The following is a 14,370-nucleotide window of genomic DNA, read 5'->3' as shown; positions in this document are numbered from 1 at the left end:
GACGTGAGGCCTCGGTTCTTAGATGATCATATTGGAGATGAAAGTGTAGCGCACTGGTGACGGGGTCTCTCCTAGTCTGCCCCTTAGCCTCAGCTTCCCACGCCAGTTACCTCCAAACCTCTGCCTTCTTCACTCCTTCACCTGGCAGCCCAGAGCTTCTCTAGGAAAGTACACAAAAATTACCCCGCAGACGGGGGCTGCAGATTAAGGAACTTTTTTTTCTCCTGAGACCTGAAAGGTCATCTTTTAAAAATATTTGTATCTCTCAATGCCAAAGTATGTCTGCATATAGTCAGGGCAAATGCCTGCAAATTTCTGTTTGACCAATTTAAGCATTTTTATCTTTCCCTAAAACCAACTACTGACCTAAATGTGTGTGTTCCTGTGTGTGTGTGTATACGTCCCTATCTTTAAAAATAAATATGGCTTTATTCCTATTTTTAAATGGTTTTCCACTGAACCAAAGGGTGTTTCAGCTTGTGGACTGTGGAAGTCACTAGTGCATTAACTGTAGATGCAAATGAACAGGCCTGCACCATGGGGAACATTGAGGTCACCTGACCGAAAATGAAACTGATTTCCTATCTTTATACACGCTAATAAATCTGTGGGGAAACGTGCCCCCAGAGGAGACTGGACTTATTAGCCCTTGCAGGTGGCTCATAGATACTTGGAAAATAACCCCCTTCACATCTTCATCAAAGAGAATCAATGATAAAAACAATACAAACTTTCTGGCATAGTTATCTGCCTTTCTCATCCCATCTCTTGGAGAAAAAAATTTTTTTAACCACAAGATTTGTGAAAATTCAGGATATTTGGGGACTGTTGTATTTTGTAAATATGAGAAAGTTTCAGCTGTCGAATCCAGCTTTATGGAGGGGTTCTCGCACAGTGTTCCTGCCTTTTGCAAGTTTTGCTGGACAAGTGTAATTCTTTTCTAAAAGGAAACTTTTTTCCTCCCAGATGCTACCGAGTTACTGAAACAGAGGCAGATAAACTTAATCAAGAACTATTTAATAATTCCTCTGGGTTCCAGTATATTCTGACTATGATACAACTCCTCAAACAGTTTATAATTTGGGTGTGGTAACAAGCCCATTTCACATGAAACAATTAGAATAATCTAACCAGGATTATAACCTAATGCCCAGTGATGTGAATCAGATTCAGTTGGGTGTGGGGTCCAGCAGAAGCAGAAGAGCCAGAAAAGACTGCAGTGGTTTGGGAGGGATTTGTAGGTAAGTGATACTGATGCTGGGTCTTGAGGAATGTAAAGGTTTGAAAGGGAGAGACCGTGGTTTCCCCAGAGCCAGGGTGGGGAGGGGACAGTTAAATGTAGAGTGCTTTGGGGACAATGGGAGACTAGCCCAATCAGAGCAAAGGATTTAGGAGAGAAAGTAGTAGTATATTAATCAAAATGGTAATTTTTTTTTCAAACAAGGAGTCCAGTCAGATGTTCTAATATATAAACAGTGTGGGGGGGGGGGGGGAGGAATATTTGAAATTGAGATTGGCAAAGAATATCTGGGGTGTGTGTTTCAGTTACCACAGAGGACCCGAGATCTAATGGGGTGTCCCGGGTTACGAATACTTACAAGAGCTCTGTGTAGGGCTCATCAGGGTCAGCCATCATTATGGGAGCAGTATTTTAGAAAGATTTTGAGTCAGGATGCTCAACCCCAAGGCTGCAGATCTATTCTGAAGGTTTGGATTGAACCCCCTATATACTGTCTTAGAGGAGCTTGGTAAATATTTATCTCCCGGTTGTAGGTTTGTTGAAGCAGGGATGGCATTACCTCTACTCACTGTTGTATCTCTAACACCTAACACAGTGCTCACCATGAGTAGGCAGTCAAAATTTATTTCTTGAAAACCTTGGGAATGGTATTCAGGATAGACAGGACAGGGGGCACACTGCGGATGATACAGGCATAAGAGAAGTAAATTCAGGTGCTCTTATTTACTGAGCAAACCCAGTGTTTCAGCTTGAATCATTCAATGATTTTGACCTTAGGATGTGGCTAAATAGTAGAGAATAAGTGGGGTGAAGCTTGCCGTGTTTCAGAGTGCATTTGAATTGCCTCAAACTTGGAGCCCAACAAGACAATTGGAGATTGAAAGCCTCAGGTCAGAGGCAGCGCCGTCCCCACTTTCCTGTGCTTTAGCAGGAAGTGCATTTTATAGAAAAGTCAGAGAGGAACTGAGGGGAAAGGAGAGCTCTGAGCGGTGAATTCACAGCAGACTGACGAGGCGTTCTGCCACCCGCTGCCGAAGCTGGCCCTCTTCCTCAGGGCTGCTCCATGGGACCCCGCAGTCACTGGCCCAGCCTGTCCCCGGTCTCTGGGAGGCCATGCCGATGAGGACGGCACCACAGGCCAGAGTCTAGGATGGTAAGAGGTTCTCATTCTTTTATCTGGGCATGACTTGACTTATTTGCATCTAAAACTCGTCTGTTTTCACTTCTTCTTGGCAATTTAAAAAAAATGTGTATCGAATCTTCTACCCTGTTCGTGCTTTCAGAGCTAGCTCATGGGTCTTCCCCGAGTCATCACCAGACTTAGCAGTGAATGTGACCCATCCGAGGACTTGGTGCTTGTGTACCAGGGTCTGGAGACGCGGTCTAAAACTGCACGCTGGTGTTACTTGGGTTTTCCCAGCTCCTGCCCCAGAGGCAGAGAACTCTTCCCCCAAATGCAGGTGAACTGAACACAAATGAGGGCAGTGACAGCGAGCCTTTGCTGCAGTCACACTTTGAACTGTGCTGTCCTATGAGGAGCCTAGCGGCCATGCAGAGTTGGGGATGCAGTCTCCACTACGTTGTAAAGGGCCCGGCATCCGTTAAGGATTTCGGACGTCCTAAAAGCTTGGGGGTATTTTTAGATGAAACTGGTTCCTATGAATGAGGAAGTCTGGCAGATGGCTCTTCCGCCTGGATGATTTTTTTTTCCAGCTTTCTACCAATACGGTACGGAGAAAACCCTGGCAGGGCTGGATTCTCTGAGGACAATGGGGGGAAAAGCCATTCTAAAAACACCGGGCAGCAGCTGCAGGGCTCGTTCTCTAAGGACACTGTGCCACTGGCCGTGTATTTCATCCGACTCTCCTGTGACTGTGTCTAATCAACGGGAGGCAGGAAAGGAAGTCTGAGCAAGAACAAATCGTTTATCACACTGCGCGAGCAAAGACATCTGTGCGGACCGCGCTCGCCCTGCAGCTGATAAGAATGTTATTTACCACCCAGAGAGGAAAGACTGGAGTGTGTGGTTTCGGCCCGTTGAAGCCACTTCCTTAAATCACATGACATCAGATTTCATCTTATAGGTTTGCACCCGTTTTCTGAAAGACAAACTATCATTAACGAGGGGAAAGTGCCTTTAAAAACAATCAGTAGAGTCTTGCTGTGCGTTGTTGACTGTGGTCATTTGGCCTTATGTCTGATAGACCAATCCAGGAGGGCTCAGAATAGTCACCTTCAGAATATTAAGCCTTTTCCAGGGATCCTTGAGAAATCTGTTGCATACATACGACACACAGAAACAACTTGATTGCCAGTCTCCGCTTTGATGGCAAGCCTCCCTTTCATTTTAAAATCTGATGTAGTTTTGCTTATTCCCTCACTGAAGTGGCAATTCTTTTAAGAAGGCAGATGACACAGGTTTCCAGGATGTTTTGATGCAATTCATAGAAATGAGTCATCAGTCCCAAGATTTCGCTAGTAAGAGAAAGGGTTACCCCTTTCCTTCCCCATTTACACCAGAGCATTTCAAATGCCTACTGAGTTTTTGTGACCTGGAGGGAGCCTGTGCTTCTTAAGCCTTTTTAGTAGAGAAACAGTAGTAATATTCCCAGAAGCCTTTCCCAGAAACCTGAAAATTCCACTTGTGCTTAGATATTTAGATTTACTGAGGTCTACTTTTGGAAGCTCCCCACTTCTGTGTGTACACACACACACACACACACACACACACACATGCACACACGCACGCACATGCAACACACACACGTGCACACTGCAGAAGGTTTACCCTGCAACCAAAGAATAATCTTATTTCGTCTGCCTTCACTTGGTGAGTTCAAGACTGTGACTTCCCCCTCACTGTGACTAGATTTGGAAGTACTAATTTCTGAAGTCTCAGAAGAATGGTTCAGTCTGAGAAGTAACTTTTTCCACCTGTAAGGCTATTCTGGGGTACAACTAACCTTCACTGAATCTACCTGTCCCGCTGTGGGGCCTGCTGGGTCATCCTTCCTGTTCCTTGCCTTTTCAGACAGTCAGCAACAGGTGAACAAGAAAGCTGACCTGGGCTCATGCAGGTCCTAGGGACTTCCTTTCCTCCTAGAAATGCTCATTTTCAATTTATCGAATATTTCAAGCACACAGTGAAGTTCAAACAATAACTTTCCTATGTGTCCTCCAAAGATTTTTCAAGCATTATTAACATTTTGCCATTTTAGAAAAATAAAACATCACAGGCACAGCGGAAGATCACTTTGTATCCAGTTTTTGTTTCAGTCTCCCGTTGTTTCCCAGAGTGTTCACTTTCTTGAACTTGAGGAGTATTACTCTACATTTTACTCTCTATATATGATTAAAAAAAAATTATAGCATCATTATGTACTTTTAAAATGTATTTAAATGGCATCACGTACCCGAGGCCTTTTGCAAGCTACTTTTTTTTTGTTTTTTGCAGAAATTTCTTTCATTGAAGCATAATTGACATACAATATTACATTAGTTGTAGGTTTATAAACATAGCAATTCAACAATTACACACATTATGAAATGCTCACCATGTGTAGTTACCGTCTGTCACCATACAAAGTTATTACAATATGATCAACCATATTCCCTATGCTGTACTTTTCATCCCTGTGACGTATTTATTTTATAACTGGAAGTTTGAACCTCTTGATCCCCTTCACCTCTTTCAACCGTCCACCCCCCACCCCCTCACCACTTCCTTCCCTTCTGGCAATCACTTTTTTTGTTCTCTGCATTTATGAGTCTATTTCTTTTGTTTGTTTGTTTACTTTGCTTTTTAGATCCCACATATAAGTGGACTCATATGGTATTTGTCTTTCTCTAATTTCACTTAGCATAATACCCCCCTAGGTACATCCGTGTTGTTACAGAAGGCAAGTTATCATTCTTTTTTATGACAGAGTAATATTCTATGGTGTGTATATACACCTGTTCCTTATTCCTTTATCTGCCCATCTATCAGTAGACACTTGGATTGCTTCCATGTGTTGGCTATTGTAAATATGCTGCAGTAAACATAGGGGTGCTTGTATCTTCTCAAATTAGTATTCTTTTTTTAGGTAAATACCCAGACATTGCTGGGTCATATGGTTTTCCTATTTTTAATTTTTTGAGGAACCTCCATACTGGTTTCCACAGTGGCTACACCAGTTAGCATTCCTACCAACAGTGCAAGATGGTTCCTTTCTCTACACAGCCTTGCCGACAGTTGTTATTTCTTGTCTTTTTGATGCTAGCCATTCTGACTGGTGTGAGATGACCATCTCATTGTGGTTTTGCTTTGCAGCAAGCTACTTTTAACATTAACATTTAAGGATCACTTCAATATCAGTACCTCAAAATCAAGTTCGTTTATTTTTGAATGCTTTCTCATCTTCCATCTTAAGACTGTACCACAATGTATCCATTCCTTTATTGATGGACACCCGACTATTTATGATTCTGTTCTTGCTGTTAGGAACACCGAGGATAACCTTGTCCGTGTGTGAGAATTTCTCTAGATCAGCAATGTACAGTACAGTAGCCAATAGCTTAAAAAGCAGCTAGTCTAAATTGCACTGTGCTGTAAGTGTAAAATACACACCAGATTTTGAAGACTTAGACTGAAAAAAAAGTAAAATATCTCATTAATGATTTTTATCCCCATTGCATAGTAAGATGACAATATTTTTTACATATCTTGTTAAATAAATATATCGTTAAAATAATTTCACCTATAATTTGGCTACTGAAAAGTTTAAAATTATATGTATGACTTGCGTTATAATTTTATTGGACAAGACTGTTCTAGATCAGGAGTTAGCAATCTACCATCCATAGTGTGGTCATCTGTGTCTGTGAATAAAGTTTTATTGGAAAGCATGCCCATTTACTTACACGAAGTCTATGACTGCTTTCCTGCTTCAACGGCAGAGTTGAGTAGTTGTAACAGAGATCGTATGATCCATAAGCCTAAAATATCTACCATCTGGCCCTTTAAGGAAATGTTTGTTGACTCCTTTTCTAGAGCAATGGTTTTTAGCCTTTATCATGATCCAACAAGCACACACCTGAAACAAAAGTTTCACAAAACATTTCAAAAATCCTTACTATAACATGTTCATATTTTCTGGTCACATAGCATATTTCGTTAAAATAAACTGCTGGTAAGGTGCCGTGACTCACTAAATTGACTTAGCCATTCATTCACTACTAGTGAGTTAAATAACGTTGTTCAAAGATATATATCCAAAGTGTGTGTGTGTGTGTGTGTGTGTGTGTGTGTGTGTGTGTACACACCAATCTACAGTCCCACACAGTGCGAGAAAGTTCTCATTTTCCCACATCCTTGACAAAACCTGATATTGCCAGACTGATCTGATAGGAAATGGAATCTCATTTTATGTATTTATAATCTGATTACAGTTGATCATCTTTTCATATGTCAATTGATCTTTCATATTTTTTCTTTTGTGAATTACCTGTTCATACCCATTGCCCTTTTTTTAATAGCATCATTTGTCTGTTGATTTTTTTTAACATTCTGAATACCAATACTTTATTAGTTATATAGATTGCAAATGTGTGTACATTTGGGTACAAATGGGTACCAGTCCCAGGTTTGGCTTTTTTCCTTTTATGGTGTCTTTATTTTATCAGAGAGGATTTTTACATTTTAACGTTTATTTTTATTTAATTATTTCTCTTGAGAGAGGGGGAGAGGGGCCGAGAGAGGGAGAGAGAATCGCAAGCAGCCTCCATGCTCAGCACAAAGCCCTATCTGGGGCTTGATCCCACAACTATGAGATTATGACCTGAGCCAAAATCAAGATTAGGATGCTTACCCTACTGAGCCACCCAGGCTCCCCAGGAGCTGTACTTTTTTTTTTAATCTTTAAAAAGAAAAATTTTTTTTAATGTTTATTTATTTTTGAGAGAGACAGAGAGAGAGCATGAGAGGCAGAGGGGCAGAGAGAGAAGGAGACACAGAATCTGAAGCAGACTCCAGGCTCCAAGCTGTCACCACAGAGCCTGACGTGGGGCTTGAACTCACAAGTGCAAGATCTTGACCTGAGCCGAAGTCAGCGGCTTAACCAGCTGAGCCACCCAGGAGCCCCAGGAGCTTTACATTTTAAAGAATCAAGTTGATCTATCTTTTCCTTTATGGTTTCTACTTTTTAAAAATTTTCATTTAACAGATCCTTCCTATCCCAAGATCATAAACTTTTTCTTCTAACAGATTTTAAATCTTGGGTTTTGGCCTGTTACAAATAGCTAGTGTGTAAGTACCATGAACTGACATGTTTGTTCTTCAATCACTGATACAACACTACATTTGCACACAGCAAGTTCCTGTACATAGATCTGCTTCTTGGATCTCTGTCCTCAAAACATAATTGCAAGTTTATCAGAAACACATATGTACTGACCCACTTAGAGTGCAACCAGATCTAGATGGTTTTACAGGCAAGTTTCAGTAATCTTTCAAGGAGCACACAATCCCTATCTTCTATAAACTACGCAAGGTGATTGAGAAAAAGAAACAGTTACCCAATTCATTTTATGATTCTAAGCTAACCTTTATACTTTTGTACTAGTTACGAACAGTATAGGAAAGAAAAATTATGAGCTAACCTCACATTTGAATGTAAGTTTAAAAATCCTAAGTGAAATATTTGTAAAAAGAATCCAGCAATGTGTACTAAAATAAGTTTATACAAAGTGTGCAAGCGTGGGTTCATTTAAGAAGAGCTGTTAATGTAAATCATCACATTAACAGAATAAAGGAGGGAAACAGTATGCCTTTTTTATCCATGTAGAAAGAGCATTTGCTAAAATCTGATAACTGTAAATGATTTAGAATATAAAACTTTAGATAACTTGGAAGAGAAATACACTTCCTTAACCTCATAAAGAGCATCTTCCAGAACCTACAGCAAACGCACTTTGTTGAAGTATCCCTTGCACTGTTCTGGTATTGAGTTCCCTCTTTGATCTGGCACCCCAGCATTTTTCTTCCTCTCGGTGCTTTGCTATAAATAACTGTGTGTGTGTGTGTGTGTGTGTGTGTGTGTGTGTGTGTACTCACACATTTATCTATTTTTTAGTTTTATCTCTTTATATACATTTCATTCAGTGTTTTTCTAAGTTTGTAGAATGGGGAGCTTTGCCAGCTCAGCAGCTCTGGTGCTGCAATTTCTCCCTTGGCAATTCTCTGGGTCTGAGAACCGAGGGACTCCAGAGGCCATTTTGGAGGGGAGCAGGGTAGTTGTGTTGCCGCCTACTTGGCTTCACTCTTAGACCGAGGAGTTGTCATTACTCACAACTTTGTATCTAGGCATCATCTGCAAAAGTCATTGTTGAGATTTGATGAGAATAGAAATAATTTACAAAACTTTTCTATGATTTTATTTTGCCAGAGGGTAAAATAAAGATAATCTACTGGCACAGCACTTCCTAAAGATCTGATATTTCCCAGATCCCTACAGTGACATTAAAATGTAAGCAATATTATTAGTTGCAACCTTTGCCATCCCTGTCACAACTACACTTGACAGGGGTGCCTGGGTGGCTCAGTTGGTTAAGCGTCTGACTTCGGCCCAGGTCATGATCTCGTGGTTTGTGGGTTTGAGCCCCACGTCAGGCTCTGTGCTGACAGCTTGGAGCCTGGAGCCTGCTTCCGATTCTGGGTCTCCCTCTCTCTCTTCTCCTCCCCAGCTCATGCTCTGTTTCTCTGTCTCTCTGTATCTCAAAAATAAACACTAAAAAAAAAAAACCACAAAAGCAAAACAACTACACTTGACAGCTTTAAAAAGGTTTTTACTGTGGCTCTAGGAATTGGAGGTGTGGAGAAGGACATGTTCCTGGCGAGTATTTTCATGGTGGCTAACAGACTTTCTCTAAACTTTCTGGTAATAAGCAAGGGATCCCAGTGACTGTGAAGACTAATTCGGGGCCTGGCGATGTTGAGCACAAAGAACAATCGATAAATTCTTGACTGTAAGGTCATGTGCATGAAATAAGGCGGTTCTGATGCCAAATCAATACTGCATTATATATTTCCTGCAGCAGATATCGAGATATAGATCTGCCGGAGTGGGAACAGGAATGTCATCAGGAAATACCAGTTCAGACAAATCTGGGTTACCACCTACAGGGAAAGAGCCGGATTGATTGTGGCCTGCCTCACTTTGTGGCAAAAATGTCAGGTCAGAGTGAATATTCATGTAGTCCTTGGAAAAGGGGGAAGGAGAAATCAATAAGGTACACCGCTCTATCTGATAATGGCATTGTTTTCTCCGAGGCAAGTAATTTTTTTCTTGGACTCGGTGTTCCTGTCCCTGATTTGTTGGTCACGGTGTCTTTAGAGATGCAACAAAAGATTTCATAGAAAGTCTAAGGGCAGATTCTGTACTTCAGGAAGAAAGGTTATGTTAACATGTTTCTGAGGATCGCACTAGAGGTCTGGTTACATTGATATAAAGTTTTCCTTGATTCCAAGGAACAAACTAGACCCTTTGAAGCTATGTCAGGAGAGCACCAGGCAGAAAGAAATCCCACGTCGTTAATCCCAATTTGCAATTCGCTTATCCTGTGATCTTGCACAAACTATCCAATCTCAGTATATCTCCAGACATTGATTTGTGTGATTGTGTTCGGTTTTCTTCTCTGTAGAGATGTTATACACCGTACAGTAGGTGACATAAATGTTTTGGTAGGCGGGGTCAAGAATATGATGGCAGTTCCTCCCAAATCATGATTTTGGCATTTGTCTCAATTTCATAGACTCACTCCTCCTAACTACACTGGAGAAATCTCCTACCATTCATGCGCGTAAAGTTCCAAAAGGGTCCATGTTCTCCCTTCCCAGAATCATTTTTCAAAGCTTGCTGGTATTATCAGGCTTCAGGAACATAGTAGGCTCATGATCCATCGGCCTGGTTTTTGAACGGAAACCAAACTAATTGCTTTTACTGTGTGTTCTTGCCTCTTCCAGGCATCTTTTAAAGATGAACAAGAGTAGCTCTGATTTGGAAAAAGTGAGCCAGGGCTCCGCAGAGAGCCTCAGCCCTCCCTGCAGAGGCGTCCACGTCGGCTTCACCACGGGTTCCACGGACAGCCTGGCCTCGGACTCCAGGACCTGCAGCGATGGAGGTAACAGACTCGACCTTGCTGGGGAGGCTTAGATTCTCCCAAGTCTGGAAGGCTAGCCCTCAGCTTGCTGCCAGGATTTGGAATGGCTGAACTAGACCCACTGTCTCGGTCCTGTTTTCCCCACGAGGTAGACTCCACCGAGGAGCAGTGGGCATTAATTCTCTCTTGAATACAGAACAAGGTGCCTCGTCCCGTGCTGCCCTTTCTACTTACATACATTGCGTCCCTGTGGAACGAGGCGGAGGAAGCTCAAGGTGAAAGCATATTGAAAGACTCCTGATTCCTTGGGTGATAAGCCATTTATATATAGGTCTGCTCTCCATTTCTATCCTCGGGATTGCTTCTCAGGGGATTAGGTACATGCCAACCACAAGTTTTCACCCTCTGTGCTTCTCTCTCTCTCTGTCCTTCTTTCTCCCCCTCCCGCAGCTCGTTTGCCCTTTTACGTGCATGATTGCACACACACATGCACACGTTTACTTGGACACACACAGCAGGTGCTTGCATAAATGTTTGTTGTATTAAAGCACGGAGGCTTCATTAGTCTGTCCATCCCACTCCCTGGATAAAGCTCTTAGGCATAATAATGTGGGTATGTCCCGATTGGGCATATTCCTCAGAAGGAAGTCTTGTGTTTCTGTAGTTGGGACAGGTAATAGTAAAACCTCTCATTATTTCGACATTGTGTGTGTGTGTGTGTGTGTGTGTGTGTGTGTGTGTGTCCTCTGCTGCATTTCTCTTAAACTCCCTTTAGCGTGTGACGTTTCGACATGTGCTAACACGACGGGCTTTCTCGCTCCTGTGGGCACATTTCTTCCCAGTAGGCAATTTTGGAGTCGAGGTTTCCATCATGAATTCACGATCACTAACAATTTTCCATCTGAGAGATGAGTACTGCTAACACTGAAGCATGTGTCATAAGTCAGCCTGTGGTGTGTTCTTATGGGAAACTTCTGAAAGCTCAGACTTAAAAACAGGAAATATCTTAATCTTGATTAGGTGGGACATAGCAAAAGAGGCTTTCCTTTTTCTGCAGATTTTCCTGGGATTTCATCTTTTCCCTTTTCCCATCCCATTGTGCAAAAATTCTACGAGGTGGATTGTTCCACAGAGGGCTGGGCGGGGCACGTGAACCATTGGACCCTGTGCCCTGACGTGCTTTCTGGGGGACGATGGGTGATTCTGAGGGAGCAGTGTACGTTGGAGCCCCCCGCTGGCCATCATCCAGCTCGCCTTGATGTGAACTCTCCTGAACTACCTGGGTACTGAGAGCAAATCATGACTCCTGCTCTCAGGACTCTGAAGGTCTAGCTAGGGAGACAAGACTAAAACACATGACACATGGGTGGCTTGTCTAAGCTAGGAGATTGGGCTTCCCAGAACATGAATGCTATCAAGGCTTCCAGAAGAGAAAGGAGTCAGTGAGGGTTGAGGAAGCGTTCAGGGAAGTTGCTTGGAGAAGATGGCACTTGAACTCATGTCTCAAGTGCGATTAGAACTGACGAGGGAGAGGGAGGAAAGAGCTTTGTAGGTTAAGGAAGAAGTGGGAAATACGGAGCCATTGGGGATTAGGAATACAGTGGCGACACCTAACTCGGGCATTTTCTAATCCAAATGAATGTATTTTCTTGGTTCTTCTTTTATCATGAACCTGTTCTGCAATGGAAATGCACTTCAAAACTTGGATTCCTAGATCAACGAAAAGTATATACCTTGTTACCAGACTCCGGGTCCTTAGAGTGAACCATTTCTATTTGCTGCTCCTGCGGATGGCTCTGTACCCCAGACCACGCTTTGCAGCTGGCAAGAGACCAACACCTTCTCTCTCTATTCTTTCTCTCTCTCTCTTCTTTCTGTGTCTCTCTGTCTCTCTGGTCATGAAATGTAAGAAGTTCTCAGTCTGCTTCTCCTCGTTAACCAAGGCGGCTTGCTGTAGATCTGTTCCTGGACAGTCATCTTTCAGTCCCATGAATTCTTACTCACTTTTACCTTATAAAACTAATATTGAAATATTTACCCATCACGCCTTTTGTGACTAATATTGCAGCTGAAAGAGGGGAGCTGAATAAGAGAGGTAGAGTTCATTCAAGCTGAAGTTCCTGGAGACCAGAATGTAGTGTCTACTTCTCTAATATTATATATGAAGTCAAAAGATATCATTAGACTATTTGGTTTGTCAGGAAGAATTCGCTAATGAAAAAGATGCATTCCGCAGGCTATTTATATCTGCAGTAAAGTGAGTTGAGGACAAAGTCATTCCAGAGTGTATCCTAACAGTTTATGTAAATTTCTCAGAAGCTTATCAGAGTTAGTGGTTAAAGTTAGTTTCCGACTATTTGGGTTTTGTGGCAAATAATAATAATAGATTTTATAAGAAGAGCAAACATAGCTGGAATCTATAACTTTGTTGCATTTTGGAAACCAGTTTGTCTAAATTGTATATTTTTATATCAAGATTCATTTCACCTCTTTGTGCTTCTGAGGCATCTCATACTCCTCAAAGCACATCTGTTATCCCATTTGTCCATATGGGCAATTCAGTTGAACAGTGAGTCAACTCAGTGGCAGGAAAAATCCGTCTAAGCAGTTGTTTGGTTTATGCTCAGTTTGGGAGGGACAAACTGCATGTGTCAGGACAGATCCATGGATGTTGCCAAGAGGTCATCTGTAGTGAATAGATGGGAGGCAAAATGCTCAGCTAGACAGTCATCACAAATGGTCATCAGAAAGTGAAAGAAAGAAAGAAAGAAAGAAAGAAAAAAGAAGAGAGAAAGAAAGAAAGTCATCGGAAGACTCTTGGGCTTTAAATGATTCCTGTTAATTTTTTTTTTAATGTTTATTTAGTTTTGAGAGAGACAGAGCACAAATGGGGGGGGGGGGCGAGGGGCAGAGAGAGAGGGAGACACAGAATCTGAAGCAGGTTCCAGGCTCCGAGCTGTCAGCACAGAGCTCAACGCAGGGCTCGAACCCCTGAACCGTGAGATCATGACCTGAGCTGAAGTCGGACGCTTAACCGACTGCCCCCAAATGCTCCCTTTTAAATAGACAAATCCAATGGCACATTAAGATTATTTAACTTTTTGATTTAGGATAACATTATAATTCGGTTGCACAGTTTAAGAGGCATCACGGAGGCCAGGTCCCCACAGTATGGGAGATTAGAGAGTGCTCTCTTGGATTGAAACTGTTGGCACAAGCAAAAGATAAGAGGTCTACAGCGAATATAGGTGTAAATTCACATGAAGATATGTGCCAGGTCAGTGTTGGTATTTTTATAACTGGCAAACCAGAGATACAGCCAAGTTAACGAAATACAGGAAAGCCTTGGATTGTGGGTAACTTGTTCTGTGAGTGTTCTGCAAGATGAGCAAACATTTCGAAAAATTTTTAACTTGATAGACAAGTGATGTCTTGCAATACAAGTAGTACGGGAGGCCGAACGTCACATGATCACAAGGGAGCCAGTGGTTCTTGAGATCCGCTTTGATATCCGAGTGCTTTGGATTGTAAGCACGTTTTCTGAACAAATTACGCTTGCAAACCAAGGTTTTACTATAATCTTGACAGTAGTCAGCTTGTTTTTCTTAGTAATGATGCCAAGAGGATTTTTTAAATATACCCATTAATCGCGTCCTTGATTTGGTAGATATTTGTCAAATCCAAGGCTTGTGCTGCTGGGCACAGCTTTAGATGTTGAACATACCGCAGTCACCAAACCTGCCCAGTTCTTTCTGTCACATTCCAGTGGGGAGAGATGGACAATGAGGAAGATAAAAGGCTGCAGTAGCCGGCATGTCAGATGGCAGGAAGTGCTGTGGGGACAAATCAAGCCGGGGAAGTGGGCGGGGAGGGGAGGGCGGATCTGTCAGGAGGAGAGGCAGTAAGTCCACAAAGATCAGACATCAGTCAGAAGGAGTGACAGCCTGACCTTCACCGAGCATTTGCCCCCCTACTCAGGCGGTTACCTGAGT

The 14,370-nt window shown here is 42.3% G+C and overlaps 1 protein-coding gene across 5 annotated transcripts in view; it reads left to right on the top strand.

Annotated features, from left to right (window-relative positions):
- Positions 1-14,370, top strand: part of PRAG1 (PEAK1 related, kinase-activating pseudokinase 1) — a 108,981-nt gene that overhangs the window by 77,944 nt on the left and 16,667 nt on the right. For all 5 annotated transcript variants that reach the window (XM_053216365.1, XM_053216367.1, XM_053216366.1 and 2 more), the window contains one exon: positions 10,242-10,399. In XM_053216365.1, the coding sequence (XP_053072340.1) occupies positions 10,242-10,399 (158 nt within the window). The remainder of the gene's footprint in view (positions 1-10,241; positions 10,400-14,370) is intronic.

This window comes from Acinonyx jubatus, chromosome B1 (assembly GCF_027475565.1).
Source record: "Acinonyx jubatus isolate Ajub_Pintada_27869175 chromosome B1, VMU_Ajub_asm_v1.0, whole genome shotgun sequence".
Lineage (NCBI taxonomy): Eukaryota > Metazoa > Chordata > Mammalia > Carnivora > Felidae > Acinonyx > Acinonyx jubatus.
Note: the sequence above shows the minus strand (reverse complement) of the source record. Positions and strands in the feature narration are given on the sequence as shown.